Source organism: Spermophilus citellus, assembly GCF_964194105.1.
Source record: "Spermophilus citellus genome assembly, chromosome: 2".
In the NCBI taxonomy this organism is placed as follows: Eukaryota; Metazoa; Chordata; class Mammalia; order Rodentia; family Sciuridae; genus Spermophilus; species Spermophilus citellus.
Genome location: NC_138183.1, coordinates 36,782,575 through 36,810,443, shown reverse-complemented (window position 1 = coordinate 36,810,443; position 27,869 = coordinate 36,782,575). Strand labels below are relative to the sequence as shown.

Genomic DNA, 27,869 nt, shown 5'->3' with positions numbered 1-27,869 from the left:
AACAAATGACCTACTTCTTATTGTTGTAATTTTTATGGTGAGAATAATTTTTCCAGCATCACAGGAAGAAGCTCCATCTAGACAAATTTTTCTTTGTGTTTTTTTTAAATACATTTATTTTATTTTATTTATTTTTATGTAGTGTTGAAGATCAAACCCAGGGCCTCGCATGTGCTTGGCGAGCGCTTTACTGCTGAGCCAAACCCCAGTCCCCCCAACAAATTTTCTTTATTAACACTGATCCAACAAATAATTATTTCAAATATCTTTACTTAAATTATTCCAAAATATAATTATGCATTTTTATGCTTTAGAAATCATTAAATGCAATGTTTTCTTAAATTTTTCATGATAATCATTATTAACATCAATTAGATGCCTTTTTAAAAAATGCTGACTTCTGTAGAATTAAGAAAGAAACAGATTATTTTCTTTCATTAATCTCAAACCCTTGGTTTTTCCCTTCAAGTACCTGTCCTAGGCTCTGTCTTGCCAGTGAAGACCTGGCCAGGTTGAGAGTTTCTCTGAGTCACTTCCTGCAAATCACCTGCCAGCCTACTGAGCATATTGAATCTAATGAATGCCCACTGCTTCTCCATTTCTGGAGTGCTCAATACTCAATCTCCTTAGTTCCCGAATTGTTATATCCTGTATTATGCCAAAATAGGAAAATAAACAGAGTTGGCTTGACCACTGTGCTTACCTATTTAATGGTAGATATGTTTTAGAATTATAAAACCTATGAATCCTAATGATCTTCAAAATGATAAAAACTCAATCTCCCTGTTTTATAGATGAGGGAAAGTTCAGGAAAATTAAGTGATTCATCCAAGGTCAAAGAATTGTTTAGTGGAAGTTGGGAGGAAGGTATTATTAGAACTGCTGATTTCTAATCCAACTGTTTTTTGAACCATTTTCATCAATACACATTTTACAAGATTATGGAATAAAGTACAAGCTAATAACACCATTAGAAAGCTGGGAATATGGTTCAGTGATAGAACACTTGGCTAGCATGCTAAAGACCCTGGATTCAATCTCCAAGACAACAAAATAAATAAAAAACATAAGGGAGCCAAAATCTACCCTAATTTTTCTTGTGTGTGTGGTACTGGGGATTGAACCCAGTATTTCACACATGCTAGGCAAGTGCTCAGCCACTGATCTTATGCCCCCAGCCTTATCCTAATTCTTTAAATACATGGATGACAGTCCTTCCAGGAATAAAAAGCTAACAAATTACTAAATTCTAATTTCTTCTAGATGAATTTATATTAAAGTAAGACTAGGATTATCATAGGTTCTTGTGATAATGGATTTATCCACAAAATACTAACTAGTCAAAATATCAGAGTGACAGCAATACCCTAACCCTGGATTTTGAGAGAGATATTTTCATTTTGGACAAATAGAAGAAGTTAATAATTCCTTCCAGGGCTGGAGATGTGGCTCAAGTGGTAGCGCGCTCGCCTGGCATGCGTGCGGCCCGGGTTCGATCCTCAGCACCACATACAAACAAAGATGTTGTGTCCACCGAAAAAACTAAAACATAAATTAAAATAATAATAATAATAATAATAATAATAATAATAATTCCTTCCAACAGTTTAATAAGTTTAAGCAATCATAATAAGTAGTAGTACTAGTTGAGAACTAGTACTAGTTTTCCTGAACATGGAGGCATTAAACTCATAGAAAAATCAATCACATTTAAACCAAACAGAAGATGAAACAATCTTGCTAAACTATACAAGATGCATAAAGGTTAACAGTTCAGAGATGGGCAGAATTTCTGACTGAAGTTAAAATTAAACCATTTAATTGGCAATTAATCTATTAAGTCTTTCATAATAAGTTATAGCAGAAAGATACACATCTATCCCTTCAACTGAGTTCTGCTTACATCATGAGATTCTGAGAGTCTGCACATGGACACAAATGTCAAATTTTACTTAAATAATTTAAACTCTTTGTTAGAATAACTTTAGAGCTCATAGGTATAAATCTTATTGTTGATATTAAGCTTTAAGGCACATGTTTCCAAAGTGAAGTCCTCAAGCTTAAAAAAAAGTTTACCAATAGATTTCAGAAGTCTGTGTCATCCTAAAACCATATGCAAAATCAGAGTGTATACCCTCATGTGTTAAAGAAGGTCTAGTTTTTATCAGATCCTCAAAAAGAACCCATGATGTCAAAAAGATTAAGAATCACTGCTTTAAGTAAAACAAAGGTAATGAGTTTATTTTCTTCAAATACACAACCCTTTTGGAATATAGAACCTCAACATAGTATCAACACTAACAGACCATAATCAAGGTTCACAAAACAGAGATACAAGTCCATTATACATCCTGCCCAACAAGATTTTTTTTTTTTTTTTTTTTTGGTGGTGGTGGTAGAGGTTAACTGGTGATATAACCCAGGGGTGCTTTGCTACTGAGCTATATCCCCAAGTCCTTTTTAAAATATTTATTTATTTAATTTTTATTTATCTTTTTTTTTTTTATGGTATGAGGGTTGAACCCAAGGGTGCTTAACCACCATGCCATATCACTAGCCACCACCCCCCCCGCTTTTTTTTTTAATTTTGATACAGGGCCTCACTAAATTTCCAAAGCTGTCCTCAAACTTGTGGTTCTCTGACCTCAGCCCCCTGGATTATAGGTGTGTCACTGGATTATAGGTGTGTGTCACCATGCCTGCAAGAATCAAGGTATTTTGTAAGAAAGAAAGGTTGCCCTCCATGGACACACTGAAAATATGTGGGAAGGGATAAGAGTCCCTAAGGTAAAGGCCTCCCAGCATCCATAAATAGTCAAAAACCATCCCTGAAATGACTTTATCTCAACTAGTATTACCACTTTTTATGGTTACTTAAACTTATTAAACTGTGATAAGGTATTATTAACTCCTTCTATTTGTCCAAAATGAAAATAGCTCTCTCAAAACCTAAGGTTAGAGTATTGATCTCACTCGGGTATTTTGACTAGTTAGTACTCTTTTATATTTAACACTCTGGTGTGTAAATATGTATGTACATGTAGACACTTTATCATATATCAACTACATAAAACATTATTGTATGGGGCTTACAAAGAAATCCTGCTTTCCTTTCACCACCATTAATAATTGTCTTCACTTTAGCAGTTTATGAATTTCAGGAAAAAAAAAATCATTTTCATTTTTTAGTGACATGTACAATACTCGGTACCCTGCCCCCAGAAAAAGAGAAAGAAAGAAAGAGAAAAAGGAAAAAAAGCAGTGCACACAAGATTCTCTAAGGTGACTGGTAACATCAGCACAGACGTTCTACTTTATACCTATGTATTTTAAGGCTACCGCTATCCAGTGTTTTTAAGGGAAAAACTTTTTACTTAAAAAACAATATTGTTTTTGATACAAAAACTTTTTTTTTTTTTGGTACAGGGATTGAACTTGGGGGAACTCAACTACCATGCCATAAACCCTGCCCTATTTTATATTGTATTTAGAGACAGGGCCGCTCTGAGTTGCTCAGCACCTCACTATTGCTGAGGCTGGCTTTGAACTTGCAATCCTCCTGTCTCAGCCTCCCTAATGGCTGGACTTACAGGTGTACATCACTGGGACTGGCAAAAACAATTTTTATTTCTGGGGCTGGGGATGTGGCTCAAGCAGTAGTGCGCTCGCCTGGCATGCGTGCAGCCCGGGTTCGATCCTCAGCACCACATACAAACAATGATGATGTGTCCGCCGATAACAAAAATAAATAAATAAATATTAAAATTCTCTCTCTCTCTCTAAAAAAAAAAAAAAACTTTAAAAAACAATTTTTATTTCTAATTTAAAAAGCAGAAACTGAAATCCTTTCACCAAAATTGTGCTTCATAATATCTGAAAGCCATACTCAGGGCCACAATTAGAGCTTACAATTAGAGAAAAGGTCATAATCAACTGCCTAAAAGACACTGAGGATACTGCCTTTAAGACAGTAAGCACTTCAAAAAGTAAAGAGAGGCCGGGTGCTGTGGCGCACGCAATCCCAGCAGCTTGGGAGGCGGAGGCAGGAGAATCACGAGTTCAAAGCCAGCCTCAACAATTTAGCAAGGCTTGCTAAGTAACTCCATGAGACCCTGTCTCTAATAAAATACAAAATAGGGCCGGGGATGTGGCTCAGTGGTCGAGTGTCCCGGAGTTCAATTTCTGGTATTGGGGGGGGGGGGGGAAGGAGTAATAAATATACTAGAAATTCCAACTCTTCCACTATTGTCACATCAATTATTTGATATAAGCACAGGGAGTTAACAATGATGATTCCAAATAGGTGTCTAGCAAACAAAGAAGGAAGTGGGGGGAAATTACATAAGGGTTATTCTCAGTTTGCAAAAGTGGTGACTCACTTCTGTAACATAAGTGATCACAGGAAGGCAGTAACTAACCTAATCAGGAGGCAAAGTCAGGAGGATTGCAAGTTCAAAGACAGTCTCAGCAACTTAGCAAGACCCTGTTCTCAAAAAATAAAAAGGGGGGCTGAGATGTGGCTCAGTGGTAGAGCACTTGCCTAGAACATGTCAGGCACTGGGTTTGATCCTCAGCACCAAATAAAAAACTTAACTATTAAAATAAAGTTAAAAAAAATAAAATTTAATTTAAAAAATAAAATAAAAAGGGATAGGAATATAGCTCAGTGGTTAAGTGCCCCCTCAGTTCAATCCCTGGTACCAAAAAAAAAAAAAAAAAAAAGAAACTAATCTAATCCAAAATTTAACCAACCAAACAAAATTCAAAGGCAGGAATAAAAAGAGCCTATCTGTATTGCTTTAGTCAAGCTATCATACACATACATATTGGAATAAATGGAAGTGACAACATTAAGTGTATATACAAGTGCCTGGCCCCAAACCTGTCACCAAGAACAAGGTTGATCTTGAGAGTGAGTTAAATCAAAAGTATAGTTAAATTAAAAGTAAGGGGTGGGGTTGTGGTTCAGCAGCAAAGCACTCACCTGGCATGTATGGGGCCCTGGGTTTGAGCCTCAGCACCACATAAAAAAAATTAATTAAATAAAGGTATGGTGTCCAACTATAACTAAAAAAAGAAATACACACACACACACCATACATATATATATTTTAAAAAGTACAGTGGTAAGAAACAGGCATTTCCTGGACAAGGAACACGTGACAGACTAGGGAAGCAGCAACTAACTTAATCAGTAATGTCAGCACATATAAAAACAAAGTGATGCTGGGCACAGTGGCACATGCCTGCAATCTCAGCAGCTCAGGAGACTAAGGCAAGAGAATCAGAGTGCAAAGGCAGCATCAATTTAGCAAGGTCTTAAAGAACTCAGCAAGATCCTGTCTTTAAACAAAATATTAAAAAGGGCTGGGGGCATAGCTCAGTGGTTAGGCCCGCCTGGGTTCAACCCCAGACCAAAAGAACAAAAACAAAGTGGTAACTGAAGGTGGCATTCAGCAACAAGAAATACACTCTAAGGCATAAACTTTGGTCACATTCAGCTCTGCCCAGAGAAGAAACAGTAAAAGGGAACTCTTGCTGCAGGTAGGGTGACAACATCATTCTGAATATCAGAAGCATGAAAGGAAAAGAAGCCCTATCATCACTAAGATGAAGTTCTCACAAAATAACCACCAGCTTTTGTTCCAGTCCTATTCCTTGTCTATGTATTAAGTGTTAGGAGCAAGACTAACATCAGGTACATCATGATGATGAACACACAGATCATCTCATGCTGCTTGCTATCTAGTGGGAAACAGAACTTTTAAAGCGAAGAAGGATAGGGGAATCCCAGTTTCCTCCATTCCCCAAGTTCTTTCCAATGTCAAACTCCTGGTCAGAAGGAGGTACTTTAGAATAATATATCCAAGTTATATTGGGAGAGGTAGCCAAAATGAGGGAGAGGTTTGTCTGTCCTGCAGATGTTCAATTTTAAAGAATAAGATGATCCAAAAGCCACCTTAACTGGAGCCAGGATCAGGTCCTCCCAGGCCTAAACACAACATATCAACGATCTTGCCAGCCTTGGGTGATCAAGATAGAAAGGGAATGGGTATATATGAAGAAAGAAGAAACATCAAAGGAAAATGGGCTTCTGAAAACTTACCCAAAGTAAACTGAAAAATTATTTGCAGACTCTTCGGAATCCACTTTCTTTGAGATACATCAGAATCAAGACTAACTTTCTTGCTAAAAGAGAGACTCATCTGTCCTGCCAGACACAGAGGGACAAAAAAGTCTGGACCAGATGTATAAACCCATGATTAGAGTAATAGTAAATTTTGGCTTAGAGCTAATGAAAGCAAAAAATAATACAACGAAAGAGGAAAGAAGTAAAACTGTCTTTAAAATGAACAATCAAAGAGTGCCTCAAAGAAAGCTAAAACTCATAGATGAGTAGGAGTTGATGTCTAAAAGAATAGAATGAGAACATTCTATGCAGAGAAAACAACTTAAGGGAGAGACAGGAAAAACTGAGTTAAGCTCAAGTGCAATGGAAGCCACTGAATGGTTTTAAGTAGCCATGTGACCTATTCTTTTAAAAGCCCTTTGGCTTCTGTGCGGAGAGAAAATGGGAGAGAGGCCAAAGAAGTGGTATAAAGACCATTTGAAAAACTACTATGGTAGCTCAGAGAGAGAAATGGGATAGCTTCAAGCAAAAGGAAGGAAGGATAGATTTTAGAGATGGGTTAGAAAGAACTTACTGAAAAATGTGGTGGTGAGAGAAAGATATGTGACAAAAACAAAGTAGTCCAAAATGACTCCCAGTTTCCCGAAACAGCAACTGGGTGCCATTTTCTGGTGGAAAAAAAAAAAAAAAAAAAAAACTATAGGAGCAAGAGTAGTTCACATAATTTCACTTGTAGACATGTAAAGTATGAGCTCCAAGTAAAGTATAAATTTGAGAACTGTCAGCATATAAATAATATTTATGTCCTTGGGAATAAATGCTATCTTTTAGAAAGAGAACACAGGAAAGAGATGAAGGCACAACTCCTAAGGAACTCAAATATAAACTGATTAGGGGAAAAGAAAAATAAAAACTCTACACAAAGGTGAGAGGAAACCCAGGATTATGAAATTACAGAGTTTGTAATCCAAGAAGAGGTAAATCCTGGGGAGAATTCTGTTAAGAAATGGAGTAAGATGTGGCCTGATGTCCACTGTTTTGGACACAATTTCAGGAAAGTGAAAGAAAGCCCTTGTACCCAAAAGGGGTGGGGATGGGGGGTCAAGCTGACAAAGGCTGAAGGGTGACTCACTGTACACTAAACAGTCTGTTTCTCACTTAGCCAACTTCCCAGCTACGACCAATTAGCACATAAAGCACCTTGTCTTTCTCCTGCTCTACTACCATAGCCTCCTAACTGCTTTTCTTGCTTCAACCCTTACCCTTCTATACTCATTCTCAGCACAGCAGCCTGAATGATCATTCTGAGAGTGAAGTCTTGGTCATATTATTGCTCTTATACTTTGTGATCGGTCTCATTCAGAAAAAGTCAAAAAGAAAGTCTTTTTGGAGCTGGAAGTGAGTGTAGTTCAGCAGTAGAGTGCCTGCCTTACATAGTGAGGTCCTGGATTTGATTCCCAGAACCACCACTATCCAACATGTGTGTGTATATATATATGTATACATATATATATATATATATATATATACACACACACACACACACACACACACACACACACACACACACACCCCTAACAGCTTAAAAGGTCACCTTACTACCTCAGGTCACTCCACTCCTCTCTGGCCACTCAGAAGTCCCTCTTGATCCTTCAATACAACAAGCACTCATTTGCTTCAGGGATTCTGCACTTACACAGCTTGATTCTACACTTCCCTCAGGTCTCTGCTCAAATGTCACCATACTAAAGAGACTTTTATTTGACCAACGAATTTTAACAGTACTTACTCCCTTCACTCTTTTCTTACCCCGCTTTAACTGTTCTTTTTTTTTTTTTTTTAAGTTAGATATGGTCCTTTTCCCCCTTTCTTTTTATTTTATTTATTTATTTTTGTGTGTGTGTGATGCTGAGAATCAAACCCAGGGCCTCATACATAAGGTAAGCGCTCTACACACAGAGCCACAACTTCAGCCTGAGTAGCACTTGTGGTATGTTTATTGGTTATAGTCTGTCTCCCACTAAGGTATACCAGACAAAAATCATTTATAATAATGCAGAGACATGGTCATGGAGGGTACAATGGTACTAGTGAATCAGACAAATACAAAGATAGGTACCTATTATATTTGAATGAGGCTCTGGGGATAAGGTCACATGCCTGTAATTCCAACAAGAGGCAAGCCTCAGAAACTTGGTGAGACCCTCAGAAATTTAGCAAGGCCCCGGTTTGAAAGATAAAAGAAAAAAGACTGAGGTTTTAGCTTAGTGGTAAAGCATTCCTGGCACCCAGTACCAAGGAATAAAGAGCAAGGCATTTGACATCTACTCTGAGAAAAACTCAATAAAAAATTGTCCCTAATCTGTCAGGTTTCAGTCCCACAGTTGATCCAACAATAAAGAGTGAAACATAACCAAGGCAGTTTTAATACAGCAAATAAAGCTGTGACATTTTCCTGAATAACCCAAGGCAGTCTTTTTTGGTTTTTTGTTTTTTGGTTTTTTTTTGTTTTTGTTTTTGTTTTTTGGTACTGAGGATTGATCTCAAGGGCACTCCACCACTGAGCCACATCCCCAGCCCTGTTTTGTATTTTATTTAGAGAGAGGGTCTCACTGAGTTGCTTAGCACCCTGCTTTTTCTGAAGCTGGCTTTGAATTCTCAATCCTCCTGCCTCAGCCTCTGGAGCCGCTGGGAGCCCAGCTGGCATGCACCACAGCGCCCTGCTCCCAAAGCAGTCTTAATACACTGAAATTGAATGTGACATTTTCCTGAATTTTATGGTCTAACCAATGCAATAAGAAAAAGGAGGGAAATATTGAAAAGGAGTCTAAATCAGCAATATTTGCCAACAATCAGGTTATTCAACTAGAAAACACAAGAAAAATCTATGGAAATATAAAGAGCAGGGGAAAGTCAGGTTATAAAATAAGAGTTTTCCCTAACACCAGCAAAATTCAAAGGAACACAATGAAAAACCTCTGTCAAAAGCAAGAAGAATGTTGCTGGGCTTGGTGGCACATGCCTATAATCCCTGGTACCAAAAAAAAAAAAAAAAAGACTGGTGAAACTGTGTTATGACCACATGAAATATAATGGAATATTATTATATTTCTTATACTATTAAGTATTCTTATACTATTAAGAATGAGGTAGAGGGGCTGGGGTTGTGGCTCAGTGGAAAAGTGCTTGCCTAGCATTGTGAGGCACTGGGTTCGATCTTCAGCACCACACAAAAATAAACAAAGTAAATGTCCATTGACAACTAAAAAATATTTTTAAAAAATGAGATTGATATTTAAACTGATATACAAAGATGGCCACAAAGTAAAAAAAAATTAGAGAAATATAATAAGATCATTGTGTTTACCGTGTATATATACACACAAAAATACACTTGAGAGTGGCTATGAACAGAAAGTATTTAGAAGAACATGCAACAAAATGGTACCTATTACCACCTTTGGTACTATAGTAAAGAGAGGAACAAGAACATAGGAAAGTACACGCCTAGTACATGTGAGGCACTGGGTTTGATCCAGTAAAAAGTATTATAACCATCTACAACTAAAAAATATTTTAAAGAAAACATCAGAAACCATCAGAAAGGTCCCAACAATAAAGACATAATAGACACAAATTAGAATAACCTGAATGCCGGACTCTGGTTGTAGTTCAGTGGTAGAACACTCGCCACTGAGTGAGGCATTGAGTTCGAACCTCAGCACCTCGTAAAAAACAAATTTTTTAAAAAAATGTTAAATTCTTTGGGAAAAAAACGCATTTGACATCTACTCTGAGAAAAGAGACATCTATTCTGCATTATTAAAAAGAGAATAATCTCGGCTGGGGGTGTGGCTCAAGGGGTAGTGCGCTCGCCTCGCATGAGTGCGGCCCAGGTTCGATCCTCACCACCACATAAAAAGAGAATAATCTGAGTGCTTTTTTATAAAAGTAACAATTACAAAATTGGGGTGGGGAGCCCACAGAAAACACATGGGATGAAATCAGAGAAATCCAAACCAACAAAAGCAGAACAATTATTGCTGAGGCCCCAAAAGCAGACAGGAGACAGCTGAGTAGAACCTGACCCTATAATGCAGGCTGCTCTGGCAGGTGAGGTGGATAAGTAATCTCTTCCAACCCTTCAATCCAAAATGCCTGAGAGTTCTTTATCTGGAACAAAGAGGTAGTAGAAAAGGTGGCCTAGACTTCTAACTTTTATAAAATAATTATAAAAGCACAATATCTTCATTAAATAGTAAAACCTTGCGGGTCATGGTGTTACATCTCTATAATCCCAGCTACTCAGGAGGCTGAAGCAGGGGGACAAGTTCAATGCCAGTCTGGGCAAGAACGTGTCTCAAAATAAAATAAAAGGGGCTGGAAATGTATCTCAACGGTAGAGCGCTTGCTTAGCACGCCAAAGGCCCTGGATTCAATCCCTGGTACCACAAAAAAGAAGGAAAAAAGTAAAACTTTATATAGACAACTGAAGTCCCACCCTCCATGAGCCTACATTTTTCTCCTCTCTGGAAATAATCATCTTTGTTAGTATCAGTTTGGTGGGATATCTAGACAGATGGTGAAACGTATATACAACAAGATACAAAGAATTGTTTTACAGGATGTTATTTCACATGAATGGTATATTCTACTATTTTCTTCAATCTTCTTTTCCATCACTTTTAGTCCAGTTAGAAAATAATGCTCAAGAGTTGGAGTTCAGCTCAGCGACAGAACATTCTTCTAGCATATATAATGCCCTGGGGTCATCCTGAGCTTCAGGGGGAAAAAAAAGAAAAGAAAGTTCAAGAAGCCAAGATGAGGGCTGGGGTTGTGGCTCAAGCGGTAGCGCGCTCGCCTGGGATGCATGCGGCCCGGGTTCGATCCTCAGCACCACATACAAACAAAGATGTTGTGTTCGCCGAAAACTAAAAAATAAATATTAAAATTCTCTCTCTCTCTCTCTTTAAAAAAAAAAAAAAAAAAGGAAGCCAAGATGAGCCAGTGCATTTTATTGGTGAGGCCCTAAAATCCCAGCAACTGGGGAGGATGAGACAGGAGGATTGCGATTTCAAAGCCAGCCTCAGCAAAAAGCGAGGCACTAAACCACTCAATGTAGACCCTGTCTATAAATTAAAAAAAAAAAAAAAAATAGGGCTGGGGATGTGGCTTAGTGGTCAAGTGTCCCGGAGTTCAATCTCTGATACCCAAAAAAAGAAGCCAAGATGGGCTGGACATGGTGGGAGCACACCTACAATCCCATTGACTTGGGAGGCTTAGGCAGGAGGAATGCAAATTCAACTACAGCCTCAGCAACTTTTCAAAATAAAAAATAATACCAGCTACTTGGGAGGCTGAGGCAGGAGAGTGGAAAGTTCAAGGCCAGTCAGGGCAACACAGCAGATAGCATCTAGGAGGAGGGGAGGGAGCCAAGATAGATGGCATGTTTCTCCTCAGGGATTTAGGTTTGTTGTTGTTGTTTGGTACTGGGGACAGAACTCAAGGGCATTTTACCACTGAACTACATCCTCAGTCCTTTTTAATTTTTTTTATTTTGAAACAGGGTCTCATTATGGCCTAGAATTCAGGATCATTCTGCCTCAGCCTCCTCAGTTACTGGGATTACAGGCATACAGCACCACACCTGACTCCTCAGAGTTATTTATACTCTACCTCAATAACTCTCTAAATGTTCCCCTCCCCCTCAGTTATATTAGCAATAAACATTTGTTTAAAATGCAAATTATCAGGCCCCACCTCAGTGAACTAAACTCAGGTGATGAGGCCCAGTAATTTTCCTTTTAACAAGCCCTCCACATAATCGTGGTATATGCTAAAGTTCGTGAACCATTACTTCATCTCCTGGCTATTAAAACTAGGTCCACCATCACCTGGGTCCTTGAATTTTAACAAGATCCTCAGGTTGTGCATAAGTAAAGTGTGAGAAACACAGATCTAACTCAGAGCCATAAATCATAATCCCAATCCATATTAACCTGTACCCATCTACACAGTGTCTGTGAGTGGCTTAAGACATGGAGGAAATCAGTGGTTTTTAATCTCTAGAATATAAATGTTATCTCTATCAGTCCTGAAAACATCAGCTCTTCATGCCCTAGTTAGAGCATGTTGGCAGTGTCATCCTTGTGTGTGACAGCACATAACCACCATTAAATCTCCCTGGAAATTTATTCCTTTTAGGTGACAATGTTATATCATGAGTTATTTTAAAAAGAATTCTGATGTAAACTCCAGGCATAATAAAATTAACAAGATTAGCTAATTTTTGTATTAATATTACAATGGGAATTTTTTTTAAGGTGTTGGGATTGAACCTAGTACCTCCCATGTGCTAGGCAAGACTCTACCATTAATTTAAATTCCCAGACTTTTTTTTTTTTTTTTTTTTTTTTTTTTGGAAACAGGATCTCTCGCTAGATTGTCCAAACTAGCCTTGAATTTACAATTCTCCTGCCTTGGTCTCCAAAGTAGCTAGGATGTGCCCAGGTGGAAATCCATCATTTTAAAACAAACCAGAGGGATATACTTTCTCTGAAACTGAACAGTTTTACCAACATATAAGTGTTACCTATTCCCCACTTTCATGTCGCAGTCCTCACCTCCACATAGTTTAGGAAGCCAGATAAATGTCCCCAGCATTCCACCTTTAATTTCCTGCTACTTCTCTGGAAAGTTCAGATTTCATTTAAAAACTTGCATCCTGAAACCCCTGTCTGCATGATCCCTTTGCCTCTCTTATTTTCCTCCATTCTGTCTTACTGCAGTCACAGTGACTCTCAGGAAAACTACAGATGAATACATACACATTTGTGCTTAAGAAACATCTGTACAGGTGGTGCTAGCCTGTAATCTCAGATACTTGGGAGGCTTAAGTAGGAGAATCACAAATTCAAGCCCAGCCTCAGCAATTTAGTGACACCCTGTTTCAAAACAAATTAAAGGGCTGGGGATGTAGCTCAGGGGCAAAGTGCCTCTGGGTTCAATCCTTACTACCACAAAAAAGAAACAAATATTTGTAGTCTCACTGCTCAATTCAGCTTAATTTACAATACAGCAATCTGTCTTTTTAAGGCGCTTCCAGTTTTACTTCTGGCTCCTACCAGGCTTCTGCCCTATCCCGTTACAACACAGTTCCCCACTCAGCTTCCCAGACCCAGGAAATAGCATGGTCAATTCTGTGGGGCCCATATACAATTTGATTTGCCTCTCCCTTCATAAAGCAATCTTAGAATTAAAATTTATAAAGCCTCCTTTCAATTTGATAATTTCCTATACAAAAACAAGGGGGTTTAATTAAGCCTTAAAATAAAATTTGGCCTTGAGTTTTTATAGTACTCAAAAGTACTATAAAAAGATTTCAGTATAGTAATATTAGTTCGATTTCTACCCACACTCCACACCTTCTTAAACTTCTCCAACATAGCTCCAAAATTGTCTGTTAAAATCACTTCTGGGCTGGGGTTGTGGTTCAGCGGTAGAGTACTTGCCTAGCACCTGCGAGGCCCACCACATATAATCAGCACCACATATAATCAATCAATCAATCAAATAAAGGTATTGTGTCCAACTACAACTAAATAAAAATATTTTTTAAAAATCACATCTGTCTGTTGTGATGGTGCACACCTGTAATTTCAGCATCTCATTTCAGTAAACTGATGCAGGAGGATCCCAAGTTTAAGGCCAGTCTGAACAACTTAGTGAGACCGTGACTCAAAATAAAAAGGGATAGGGATAGGCATGGTGGCACATGCTTATAATCCCAGCAGTTTGGGAGGTTGAGACAGGAGGATCACAAATTCAAAAACAGCCTCAGAAAAAACAAAAGCTAAGCAACTCAGTGAGATCCTGTCTCTAAATAAAATATAAAATAGGGCTGGGGATGTGGCTCAGTGGTCCAGTGCTCCTAAGTTCAACCCCTGGTACCAAAAATAAAATGGGAGGGGGTGGTGGACATGTAGCTCAGTGGTCAAGTGTCCCTGGGTTCAATCCCCAATTCCCACTACCAAGAGAAAAAAAAAAATCACTTCTGTCAATTGAGACAGAATTAATTTTTTAAATCATTTTGTCCACCAACAGTTAGATTCAAAATATATAGTCAAATTCTGCCAGGCATGGAGGTACATGCCTGTAATCCCAGGTTACTCAGGAAGTTGAGGCAGGAAGATTATAAATTTGAAACCAGCCTCTGCAACTTAGCAAGACCCTGTCTCAAAATAAAAAAAATGAAAAAGGCTGAAGATGTAACTCAGTGACATGTGCTGGCCTAACATGTACAAGGTCCTGAGTTTGATATCTTTAGTAACAAAAAACGAAAAATGGCCAAGCATGGTAACACATACCTATAACCCAGAAAGGAGACTGACAGAAGGATCCCAAATTTGACACCAACCTCAGCAACTCAAAATAATATTTTTAAAACATCAAAATAAAATACCGTCTTAAAATTTTAAAAAAAATTAAACAAAATACATGTATGAAGATGTGAATTTGGTGTCAACATACGTTATATACAAACAGAGATATGATAAATTGTGGTATAAAGGGGTATTAAGAATTGTAATGAGGGCTGGGGATGTGGCTCAAGGGGTAGCGCGCTCACCTGGCATGTGCAGGGTGCTGGGTTCAATCCTCAACACCACATAAAAATAAAAAATAAAGATATTGTGTCCACCTAAAAAATAAATAAATAAAAAATAAAGTATTTTTTTAAAAAAAGAATTGTAATGCAAAAAAAAAGAGAGAACTCATGTATAACGGCATTATTTGACATGAACATACTTTATATACAGAGTTACGAAAAATTGTGCTGTGAGTGGATAATTATGAATATAATGCATTCCACTATTTTCATGTATGTAAGAAATAAATTTAAAAAAAAAGACTAGGTTTGTAGTTCAATAGTAGAACAGTCCTGGGTTCAGTCCCCAGGACCTCACCACCACCACCAAAAAAAAAAAAAAAAAAAAAAATCATATAGTAGTAGCTTAAAGCTTTAAAATATCACTACAGAATAGCATTAACTTCTAACTGTTCCTGACAATATATGCAGAGTTTGGGAGTTTTTTTTTTTTAAAGGAGAGAGAGAGAGAGAGAGAGAGAATGAATATCTTTTTTGTAGATGAACACAACACAATGCCTTTATTTTTGTATGTGGTGCTGAGAATCGAACCCGGGTCCCGCCTGTGCTAGGCGAGCGCTCTACCACTGAGCCACAATCCCAGCCCCGTTTGGGAGTTTTTTTTGGTTGTTTTCTATCTTTAGTTTTGTTTTTGCAGCACTGGAAGTGGAACCCAGGGGTGCTTTACCACTGAGCTACAACCTATAACCCAGCCCTTTTTATTTTGAGACAGGATATCAAGTTTCCCCACGCTGGCCTGGAACTTGTGATGCTCCTGCCTCAGCCTCCCTAATCACTGGGATTACAAATATGGGCAACCGCACCCAGTTTTGATAGAAAACACTGAGGTTGGGGATATGGCCCAGTCAGTAATAGAAACCTTGCCTGCATGTGCAAGTCCCTGGATTCAGTACTGAAAAGGAAGGAAAAAAAAAAAAAGAAAAGAAAAGAAAAGAAAAAAATCTTGGATAATAAGGTCACAAAAATTCAGGATTCAGGCCAGGTTTGGTGGCAGACAGGTAATCCCAGCAATTCTAAAGGCTGAAACAAAAGGATCAATAATTCAAGGCTAGCCTGGGCAGTATAGCAAGACCCCAACTCAAAGAAAAACCTTTTTTAAAGGGTTGGGTGGTTCTATCTCAGTGGGAGGGCACTCATAGAGTATGTTGCAAGACCCTAAATTCAATCCCCAGTAACATACAATGAAAATACAGAGTTCCTGCCAAAGATAGTAAACAGCATCTTCCTTAAGAGCCCCAAAACATTATACTATATTTTGAGGCTACGATTATTGATTATTAATAAACCAGCAAGTATATGAAAACTCAACTGTCTGGATTAGTTTTTACTGGTTTGTATAGAAAGAATGTCTTCCTCCTATGAATTAATTCCATACTGGTTAGTAATTTTGAGAGGCAAAAAGTTAATTTGTTCTTTCTAAGTATCACTAAGCAAGTAGGAGGGCTGGGGGTGTAGGTCAGTGGTAGAGCACTTACTTGTCCAGCATGAATGAAGCACTGGATACAATCCTCAGTCTCTCTCTCTCTCTCTCTCTCAGTCTCTCTCTCTCTCTCTCTCTCTCACACACACACACACACACACACACACACACACACACAAAATCTGGCAAAGAAGGGGAAAAAAGATTTGAGTTGGCAAGTTCTCAACTCAAACAGGACACATTCCAAAAGTCTATAAGTACTGTACCTCGTTTGGACCTTAGAATTCCATTTTTCCATCAAAAACTGCTTATGAGAAAATTTACATAATGTCAGATTCCAACTTTAGGCCACCTCACGATCTACTTTATGATAGAGAATGAACAAGGATCCCAACCAATTTTAAGGCAGAACATTTGGGAATCACTATGCTAGATTATCTTTCTCAAATAATCCACTGGTTCAGACAGCACTGACATAATAGTAGGTTCCTCAACTGATACCTGATATGTTCATATTCCATTCTACTTAACAAAGGGATGTGTTTATGCTTTAGCTCATGAAAAATCAGAGCTTATTATGAAAAGTAAGGTTTTAAAAAATAAAAACACCCATTCGAGCTGATTTGGGGGACAGTCAGGGTACCCATGTGCACAAAAAGATTAGGATTCAGAAGTTCCTCCAAGCAATGCCACATTTTCCTTGACAAGTTTTGTATCTGCCTAAGTGCCCCCCAAAATACATGGTTAAGAGCTTAGAATCCTGGGCTGGGGATATAGCTCAGTAGGTAGAGTGCTTGTCTTGCATGCACAAAACCCTGGGTTCGATCCTCAGTACCAAAAAACAAAAAGAAAGATCATCTGGGTGCCATGGTGCACCCCTATAATCCCAAGGGCTTGGCTCAGGCTAAGGCAGGGGGACTGCAAGTTCAAAAACAGCCTCAGAAATGTAGAAAGAGGGCTGGGGATGTGGCTCAAGCGGTAGCGCGCTCGCCTGGCATGCGTGCGGCCCGGGTTCGATCCTCAGCATCACATACCAACAAAGATGTTGTGTCCGCCGAGAACTAAAAAATAAAAATATAAAAAAAAAAAAAAGAAAGAAATGTAGAAAGATTCTGTCTTTAAATAAAATATAAAAAAGGGCTGGGCATGTGGCTCAGTGGTTAAGCTCTCCTGGGTTCAATCCCTGGTACCAAAAAAAAATCTCAGAATCACAGAACATGGGAGATTTTCTAAGAAAATGGGGTAGAGCGCTTGCCTCGCATGTGTGAGGCACTATGTTCAATCCTCAGCACCACATAAAAATAAACAAAATAAAGATATTGTATCCATCTACAACTAAACAATATATTTTTTTTAAAAAAAGATAAAATACAAGTTCTACTGATCAACATACTTGAACAAAATGGAGGGATTAAAAAAAACTTTTTTGCACATATGATTATACAACCAATGTAATTCTATATCATGTACAACCAGAATAATGAGAAGTTATACTCCATATATGTATAATATGTCAAAATACATTCTACTGCCATATATAATGAATAAGAACAAATTTAAAAAATTTTAAAAAGGAATGTGAACAGTCTTATATCATTGTGGAAAATATCTTTATTTAACTATATAGTTTATTATTAAACAATCTTGGAAAATAAAGTTATAATAAATAACTGCATCAAGTATACATTTATTTGGCTTGCATATAATCAAAAATTGGTTTCACCTTATTTTTAGCATAATAAAATACTTTAAACCCCCCCCAAAAAAGGACTTTTTCACTAAAAGCAGATAAAATAGATCCTTATATATTTTTAATTCTCATAAAATTTAATGCTAGGCATGGGACACACACCTGCAATCCCAGCAACTTGGAAGGATGAGGCAGGAGGATCACAAGTTTGAAGCCAGCCTCAGCAATTTAGAGAGATCCTAAGCAACTTAGTAAGACCCTATCTCAAGATAAAAATTTTTTTAAAAAGAACAACAACAAAGGGCTAGAGATATAGTTCAATCCTCCGCAGGACAAAAAAAAAAAAAAAAAAAAAAACCTCACAAAATGTAACTATCAGATTGATTAGTAAAGCCTCTTATACAGGATTTTCTTTAAATATTTATTTAGTTGTAGATGAACACACAACATCCTTATTTATTTTTATGTGGTGCTAAGGATTGAACCCAGTGCCTCACACATGCGAGCCAAGCACTTAACCACTGAGCTACAGCCTCAGCCCCTGTACAGGATTTTTAATGAGCTACCCAGCAGACTTATGTGAAGATAAATTTAATGTAGATTTCCTTTAACCAGGACAAAATCATACTAAACAATAAGAATAAGGTCCAACTCCTGCTGGTCACAGTGGCGCACACCTATAATCCCAGTGGCTCAGTAGGCTGAGGCAGGAGGATCGTGAGTTCAAAGCCAGTCTCTGCAAAAGCAAGGAGCTAAGCAACTCAATGAGATCCTATCTCTAAATAAAATATGAAATAGGGCTGGGATGTGGCTCATTGTGAGTGCCTAAGTTCAATCCCAGTACCCATGCCCCACAAAAAAAAAGGATAAGGTCCAACTCTTGATTGGACTCCAAAGAATTTGAAGAAGGGCCAGTTTACAATAGCTATCGGTTTGCATGGGATACACACTATTAACCTGTACAATATAGATATCAATGCTAACTATGACAAAAAAAAAAAAAAAGAGAGAGGGCTCTTTACTCATCCTGAGTAAAGACTATTGGGGGCCATTATCCTAAAACCTAAAGATCACCTCTGCAAGCAACTATTTAGTATACTTCTTTTTTAAGCAGTTTGTTTGACATATTAATAACAAGTAATATAGTAGTGGTTAATATATTTTTAAAATGTTTTCACTTAAAGATTGGCAATAGAGCGGAGAAGCACATTATGACAGAATGATGGATATAGTTTATTACAGCCAAGTATAGTGGCATATGCCTATTATACCAGCTACTCAGGAGGCTGCAGCAGGAGCAGGATAGCCTGGGCAAATTTAGCAAGAGCCTGAATTTAAATAAAATAACAGGGGCTGGGAATGTATCTCAGTGGTAGAGTCTATGTACAAGGCTCTGAATTCAATCCCAAGTATCACAAAAAAAAAAAAAAAAAGTTTATTAAGCTCATATTGCAGAATGATTTTTTTTTTCCTGGTAGCAGCAGGGAAAATCAACTTCCCCAAAATGTCAGTCATTACTTACTTAAAAAAAAAATATATATATATATATACATACAGATGAGTGGGAGTATGCCCTGGTAAGTAAGCAAGTTAGATATTTGGCTTTTCAAAACTCAGAACTCAATCAATCACTCTGACAACACAAACACAAAGCAAAGTAGACCCAGATTTCTATATACCTTCTTCTAAAGTACTTTTCAGTTACAATTTCAGATAAGGGGAAAAAGTTTCATGCTCAATCTTGTGTTTTTAAACCCTCAATAATCTTGCAAGTAGTAGAAAACTCTTAAATGTACTACTCACTTAAACATGTTCCTGTCAGCATCACCAACGCTGCTCTATTATCCACTTCTGGATACTATTCCCAGATGATTTTTAATCCCTCCCTGACTTTTCCCTACCAACAAGTACTTGGATACCATCTTTACCCTGTCTGCCCCCATTACTTGGTTGTGCTTAAGGAATTATAATTACAGTGATCCCGCCTTTTAGAACATCCTTATACACAAAGCTTCTTTGTAAGATGGGCAATGGAGGGATGCCTTCCAGGCTCCACTGCAAAGGATGGGTGACAGAAACAGAGGAGCTGGATCTGTTAGGGTGGCCCTCAGTTTGGTTTCAATATTGTTTCTGGTTTTTTTTCTCATGGCTAATCAGTAAGGGTTCCCTCAGCCTCTCCACTCCTCCCCATGGGGGTAGGGGCGGATGCTGTCCTGACAGATGGGCACAATCACCACAAGCCCAGAAGGCCAGGGAGCAGAAGGAAACAAGAAATAGGGAAGAAAAGCAAGCAACAGCTGTCCTGAAGTGCACCCTCTGTGCTCATCTCAGTATAGCTAGGTTTCTGACAATGAAAGTTATCACTGGAGTGAATTGGTGGTTCACATACTAATGCCAGTATTAGCGTTACTGGCCCCCAGTAGATGCTCAAATATGTACTAAAGTGGCAATAAAAAAAAAATCTATATACAAAGAGGCATTTAGAACTTATTTTTAAACAAGACAGCACAAATGAAAAATACTTTTTGTTTATTATGAATCCCAACTCCTCTCTATTTGCAAAAGTAATTATGAAATGAATACTTGACTTTGCTTTCAGGTCACCCTCTTGCAGTTGTCTGAGAAATGCCCATTTTTTAATTCTGTGACAATAATATAGATTTCAACAGAAGCTCAGCAAGCACCATTTATAAACACTAAAATCAAAGATGTTAGAGCAGAATAGATAACTTCTCTTCAACTCAAGTAATGTCTCAAAAGCACCACAGAATGCCCTACAACCTAACTGCCTGCTACTTTCTTCCATGCACATACTTCTTCCTCTTTCCACTTTTTCCTTCACTTGTCTTTCAAAGAAATCAAATGAGCATATACATCAAAACTTGTAATCTCTCACTCCCCTATTTCTATGTATAGTTTACCATGAAAGCAAAAAAGGCAGTGATAGATTTATGCAATTCTCTAAGAGCCTTAATCATGTTTAGAAATAATAAAAAGACAACAGAAACCTGTACCTCCCTTGAGCCCCTAGAATATCACTCTCCCATGACAACTATTCTGGAAAACACTCCGCCATTATTTGCAAAAGCAGTAGGAAGTCCAGTCTTGTCCTTGGTTCATACTCCTCCCTCCTCTCTCTCCAAGAAAAAAAAAAAAAATGAAACAGCAGGAAGCATAAACAACCACTTAATGGAAAATACAAATGGATAAATATTTTCGAAAATGGCTAAAAAGCCTGAGGTCTTCAAAAATTCAAGAATGCTGGTACAGGGAGAAATCAGAAGAGAAAAATAACATTGCATTTCCCCCTCAAAGTGAGCACTGTCAGAATATCAGAGCAAATGCAACCCATAGCTATCTTTTCTCCTTCACTTACCTGATACTTCTGTATTTTTAATGATTTCTCTCATTCTATATTTTCATAAATAATAGGGATCAAATACAGGACAGTTCAGGTGATTGATGTAAAGCCAGGGTTGGGGCTCTTTGCCATGAAAAGTTTACATGAAGAACTCTTTTGAGCCTCAGATCCAGCACCAATCCAGCTCCCATGGCAGAGCCATGACGAATATGGATGACCCAGTTAGTTAGAGCTAGACCTAGAGTCCCAAAGCTGGTGGGCAGTGCTATTCATAAGGCACCTCAGTGAATGAGATAAAGGAACCCTTTCTGAGGACACACAGTTCCACACCAGATGCTCATTTTGGTAACAGATCTCTACCCTCACTTATAGCCCAAAACAGGTGTCCTTGTGCTAGAAGGAATCTACATTCCTACACAGCAACCGTAATATAAAGTGTACCTGGACCAATGTTGTACCACTAAAGTGGGTTTACAAAAAGAAGAACATCAACATAAACAGGCATTTAAGGGCTGGGTATGTGGCTCAGTGGTGGAGTGCTTGCCTGGCATGTGAAGTCCTGTATCCTATCCTCAGCATCACAAAAACAAACAAAACAAGCATTTTGCAAATTTCATCATCAGAAAAACTCACATTTAATATATGTTCATCCCTAAACACATTAGGAATAGAACAAGGACTACAGCAAAAAGAAATCTAGTAAAAGCTGTAATCCCAGTGACTCAGGAGGCTGAAGCAGGATTTCAAGTTCACCAATCTCCATAATTTTATAAGACTGTCTCAAACTAAAATAAAAAGGGCTGAAAGTATAACTCAATGGCAAAGTGCCCCGATACAAAAAAGAAAAAGAAATCTAGCAAAGAAAAAAAAAAAACTAGCATATTTGGGAGAAAGGAAACTTTCAATTTAAGGGTTAACCAGTTTCCTAAAGACTAGAATCTGTTCAACTATGGGTTCAAATAGCCGAATGACAAATGTAAGTCATAAGCTAAAACACTAAAACAATTCGTATCATCTGCAGAAGGATGAACCACCTTTCTCTTAAGAAAGGCATGAGGGCCAGGCATGATGGTGCACGCCTGCAATCCTAGTTACTGGAAAGGCTGAAACAGGAGGATTGCAAATTCCAAGTCAATTGCCTAGGCAATTTGGTGAGAAGGGTCCATAATTTTAAAGAAGGGGATGGCGGTGCTGGGGTATATAGTAGAGTGCTTTCCTGGCATGTGGGAGGCCCTGGGTTCATTTTCAGTGTCACCAGTAGTTTTTGTTTTGTTTTGTTTTGTTTTAAGCAACAAGGGTCCTAAAGGTATATTTGATTGATAGAGCTCAAGCTTAGCATGTACAGGGCCACAGGTTCTCAAAATTGGCTAATTTTCATTCTAGATTAGACCCTTTTTACTCTTATCCTAGCTATAAACCATGGGCATATGTAATAGAAGTCATAAATGCTGATAATCAGCCTTGGTAGGTAGCAAGTCCCTTTGTTACCTGTCTGAAAATAAGAGGTGACAACCTGGATTAAAATGGGTATGGGCATCCAACCCTATATTCTTTTAGGCTCCACCAAAGAGCTGAGAATTGCATGAGTCCAAATCATACCCCAGATTTCTAGGAGGGACAACAGAATACAGCCTGAGGAAGGCTATGGCAAAGCTAAAACAGTGCTTCCAAACTTCAGTGGGCATCAAGAGTCTACTGGGGAGAAGTTGGGCACAATAGCACATGCCTATAATCTCACTGATACAGGAGGGCCTTGAACTTATAGTGAGACCCCATCTCAAAATAAAAAATTAAGTTCTGTGGATATTAAGTCAGTGATTTCAATCCCAATACCAAAAAAAAAAAAAAAAAAAACACTAGCAGGAAGGCTGGGGTTGTGGCTCAGCAGTAGAGCACGAAATCTAGCATGTGTGAGGGCCTGGGTTTGATCCTCAGCACCACATAAAAATAAATAAAATAAAGGTATCATGTCCAACTACAACTATAAAATTAATATTTAAAAAAAAGAAAAATCTATCTGGGCACAGAGGTGCACACCTGTAATCCCAGCAGCTTGGGAGGCTGAGGCAGGAGGACTGAAAGTTCAAAGCCAACCTCAGCAACCCAGTCAGACCCTGTCTCTAAATAAAATACAAACTAGGGCAAGGGATTTGGCTCAGTGATCGAGTGCCCTGAGTTCAATCCCCAGTATCAAAAAAAAAAAAAAAAAAACTACTAGGGAGCTTTCTCAAAATCAGATGTCTGAGCCCCTCCATATATATCTAATAAATCAGAATGTGCTAGAGCATTTATTTTGACAAAGCTCAAACTGCTGACCTCGGGCCACTAGAAAGTTTAGAAAGACTATGAAATCCTCCACACCTATCAGCAGTTCCCAAATAAATGTCATCCACAGCAGAACTAGGTTAGGCAGGTCAGAGTAGGGTAGAAAAGAATCACCAGCCTGCATGTCTAACAGGCTGGACTAAGTTGGAGTCTGTAGCTTGCTAGAGTTTCATTATTATGGGACAAAAACTCTTGTGTTCTGTAAACAAGAAAATGTTTTGCATATGAGAAATATTTCTGAAAAATATTTAGAGTAATATACTTAATATCTCTGTACCCCACATCCCAAAGATAGCAAATCTTAATGTGTAAATTACCTGACTGAGGTTTCAGGTAATATTATAGGTATTAGTTAAAGCCCTTTACATGCTTCTGTTCAATCCTATCCTCATCTTCTCTACCCAAGACAAGTATTACTTGTGTTAGTATTACCTGCGCATGTTTTTATACTATTACTACATATGTGAATAACCACAAACTATTATTTTCCATGTTTTCATATCTTACACAAGTAGAAAGATCTGTGAGAGTTTTTCTGAGACTTGCTGAACTATATCCCCAGTCATTTTTTGTTTGTTTGTTTGTTTTTGAGACATAGTTTCTTGCTAAGTTGCCAGACTGGCCTCAAAGTTGTCATCCTTCAGCTTCAGCCTCCCAAGTAGGATGGGATTACAGGCACATGCTCCATAAGATCATTTTAATGTACTGGCTATAATTTTTTTTCTACACTGTTATACTATTCAATTGTGTGGCTCTAAAAATTTTTATGTTGTCTGTTGGTGGAAATTTAAGCTGGAATAAGCAGTCTTATACTTCTTTGGTATTTATTTTCTTAAAAAAGGGTATAATGATTTCTTTGAATATATACCAGAAAGGGAAATTTTAGGTAGATGGGTATGTCTGCCTACTTTCAACTAGACATCACTATATCACCACTCTCCATGGCAGCTGTACCCATTTACATTCACACTAGTATATAACAGTGTATTTCCCCACAACCTTACTAATAATTATCACAGCATTTAATTTTGCCTATAAGGTGGGTATGAAATAGCATCCACTGTTGTTTCAATTTGCTTCTTCCTGATTATAAGTCTGTATATTTTCTTATACAAATGTGAATTTATTGGGGGGGGGGGGAATCTAATATGTCTTGTCTGAAGCACAGCAGTTCTTCCCAAAGCACCCGGCCAAGAGCCACCACAGCTGGAAAGCTGAGGTGCAGGAGGACAGCAAAAAAACAGCTGACTTAAACAGGGAATCATTGGACAAAGGGCCTTAATTAATGCATTGGTTAATTAGTCTTTCCCTTCCCTCTTTTGTCGGGACTTACTTCCAAGATAACACTAAGGGCATTTGGGGGCCTGCATCCTTATAACAGGAGCAGGAATGGGGTGGGATCAGGAGGAGTGATAAAGCTAGACTGTTTCCATAAAGTATATGACTATCCTTACTCAAAGAAAATGAAGTGATTACAGACCAAAACAATAAACTCAACCTTGTAAGGTACCATCCACCTTAACAGACTCCTTTCAAACTCATCACCTTTGGCTTCCTCTTTGAAATATCCTCATATCTTTTTCTCTACACTAGACACCCTCCCCCCTTCAGCAAACCTTTCATCTCCCTTCCCCCACAATGACTGAATACCCTCTCCTTTTTCCTCATTCCAGTTTCTATTTTCTGGCTTCATGGGACCCTCTTCATTGCCTGCAACTGCAGTTGCTCTCTTCCCCTTTCCTCTGTAACTGCACATCTCTCCCTTCTCTTTCCAAGATACACCCACAGTAAAAACAACCCACCTAATCACCCACCCACCCACCCCCAAAAAAGGGATTTCTGATTATTGCATGCCAAGCAGGAGGGAGGGTGACTGGTTCCAACCTTCCCAGCTTCCTCTCCCCTCCCCGCCTGGGATAGCTGTTCTTTCTCTGGGAGTTCTCCAAGTGTGTAGGTCCAGACCACCTGGAAAAAAAACTCACATGGCCTTCGGTTGTAAATGCCTTTACCAGGGCCATTTATACAATTTCTGGTTGTGGCACGAACGAACCCCAGGTCATTTCGTGAAAAAGACATCGGCGTCTCCATAAAACCGAGCAGGCCTCCCTCCCCCATTAATTCCAGCTGAACTAGCTTAGTCCGTGCAGTAGTGGGGAAGGTGGCCTGGCAGGGACCAAGCGGTCCCCACAATAAGAAGTTTCCGAAGCTCTGCCCCATTCACTTAAGAAAGCCCTCTCACCGAGAGCACACCCCTCACAGCAGTCTCTCGCCCCTGCGGCTCCACAAGCAGCCTCAGCTCCTCCGTCCCACTCCGCAAGAGATCTTTTCTCCTAAACGAGCCCATAAAGGGCTGGGCGGGTATGCCAAGGACCAGGCCCTAGCCCCCTCCTCCCTGTGCAATCTCCTTCACTTCTCGGGGGCTGGGGGCCTCCTGCCAGTTCCTTCGGCTCCGGACCCGTGCCAGGGTGGCCCCGGGTCCCTACGACTCTCGCTGGCTATGTGACCTTGGGCAAGTCACTTCCCCCTCTTAAGCCTCAGTTTTCTTCTCCGCCCAGCGGAGACTTACCGAGGTCTAGCCCTACCCACCCCGGGGGAGAAGGCCACCCACAGGGTAGGAAAACGCTTTGTGAGTCGCTCGGCGCAGCAGAGGCGCAGGGCTCACAGGGGCTCCGGGGCCGGACAAAGCTGAGCCGGACAACGCTCCTCCCCCTCCGCGGCGCCCGACTGCTGGACCACACGCCTTTGGGGCCCCCACCCCCAGAGCCGACCCACGCCCCTCCCCGCCTGGCCAGCTCCAGGACCCCGTACCTGCTCCCGGCGCTCGGCCGCAGGCGCCGCCACCCTGCGCGCCCGCCCGGAGAGGCCCGTGGCCCGGAGGGCTGAGGCGGTCGGCGACGGCGGGCTCGGGCCGGGGCGGCGGCGGCTGGGGGCGCGGGCGGCGCGGGGGCCCGAGCTCGGCGGGGCCCGGCCTTGGAGACGACGACTGAGGCTGGAAGTGCGCGGCGGCGGCTGCTGCTGAGGCGGTGGCGGCGGCGACCGCGGCGGCGGCGCTTCCGCTCATGGCGGGGCCGCAGGCAGCGGCTCGGGCTGCGACTGGACTCCGGCGCGGCGGGCGCTGGCTGGGCCCCGGCTAGCAGCGGCGGCGGCGGTGGCGGCGACGGAGGCGGCTCCCGAGGGGGAGGAGGCGGAGCCGGGAAGCGGCGGCGGCGGCGGAGGGGGCGTGGCCGTCGAGGGGGCGGGAACGCCGAATCGCGCCGCCAATGGGCGCCAGGCTTCTCGGCCGCGACTCCCGGGGCGGGCGGGCGGCGCCTAGGGGTATCCTCAGCCGCGGCCGCTCTCTGATGCCGGGAGGCCGCGGGCCAGTCGACCGCCGGGGGAGCCCAGCTCCAAAGGCTGCCCCGCCCCCGGCCCGCCCACGGGGCGCGGCCTCGGGCCTCAAGGGCCAGGCCTTGCGCTTCCCGGGGCCCGGCTGCGCCAGGGCTGTGTTGCGCGGCTCCCTCTTCCGCGGGGGTTTGCGCCCGTGAGTGTGCCGGGGGCTCGGCCTGGGGAGCTGCTGCCTGCCCGCCCGCCCGCCCGCCGGCTTCGCGTTCCACGAGTTGCGCCGCCTCGACCTCCTTCCTCTTCCCGGCGCTGTAGCCACCCACTGATCTCCCTCTCTTGGCTGTTTCCTCAAAGTTTTCTCCTTTCCGACACTTAGGAAAGAAACTCTGCCTTCTTTTCTTAAGCTGTGTTTCAATGATAAATAAGTCTCCGCGGACCTGGAGAGGCTGGCACAGGCGGAAACCAAAGAAATGGAGATGAGCTGCCTTCCCCGAGTCTCGGAGACCCATCTTGAATTTTGAGCAGAAGTCAGTGAGCTCAACCCTGGCCCCCCGGCCCCTTTTCTGACTTTCTCTTCCTCTTTCTCACTTTAAATTTTGTTAAACACCATCCAGCCCAACTGGGCCTACTCTCGAAAGAAAATGAGCCTGTGAAGCTGGAAAGGCTGGAGCTGTTCTGATGGCTTTCGCTTTCCTTTGAGGGCAAGAATTCTGCGGATTCTTGACCTTAGGGCCGCCTTCCTTTCCCCGATGTGATGTTGGGCACTCAGCACATTTCCTTCCCATGTTCCTGTGACTCTGATATCAAAGGGGCAAAAATAAACTCAACCATGTGCTAGAGGTACCTTTAAGTACAGGCTTATGGGTGAGTGTGCAACCAAGCTGCTGACCAGATCATTTCAACGAAGTGTTAACAACAGCTTTTCCCCACGTGCAGTCACCAACTGCAACTTAGAGG

At 40.5% G+C, this 27,869-nt stretch overlaps 1 protein-coding gene across 7 annotated transcripts in view; it reads right to left on the bottom strand.

Moving 5' to 3' along the window:
- Nucleotides 1-26,764, bottom strand: part of RNF38 (ring finger protein 38) — a 140,285-nt gene extending 113,521 nt beyond the window's left edge. For 6 of the 7 annotated variants that reach the window (XM_081273716.1, XM_081273718.1, XM_081273719.1 and 3 more), the window contains exon 1: nucleotides 26,400-26,764. In XM_081273716.1, coding sequence (XP_081129842.1) covers nucleotides 26,400-26,652 — 253 coding nt within the window. In that variant the 5' untranslated portion in view covers nucleotides 26,653-26,764. The remainder of the gene's footprint in view (nucleotides 1-26,399) is intronic. The other variant, XM_081273717.1, reaches the window with a different exon arrangement.
- Between the last annotated feature and the right edge of the window lie 1,105 nt (nucleotides 26,765-27,869).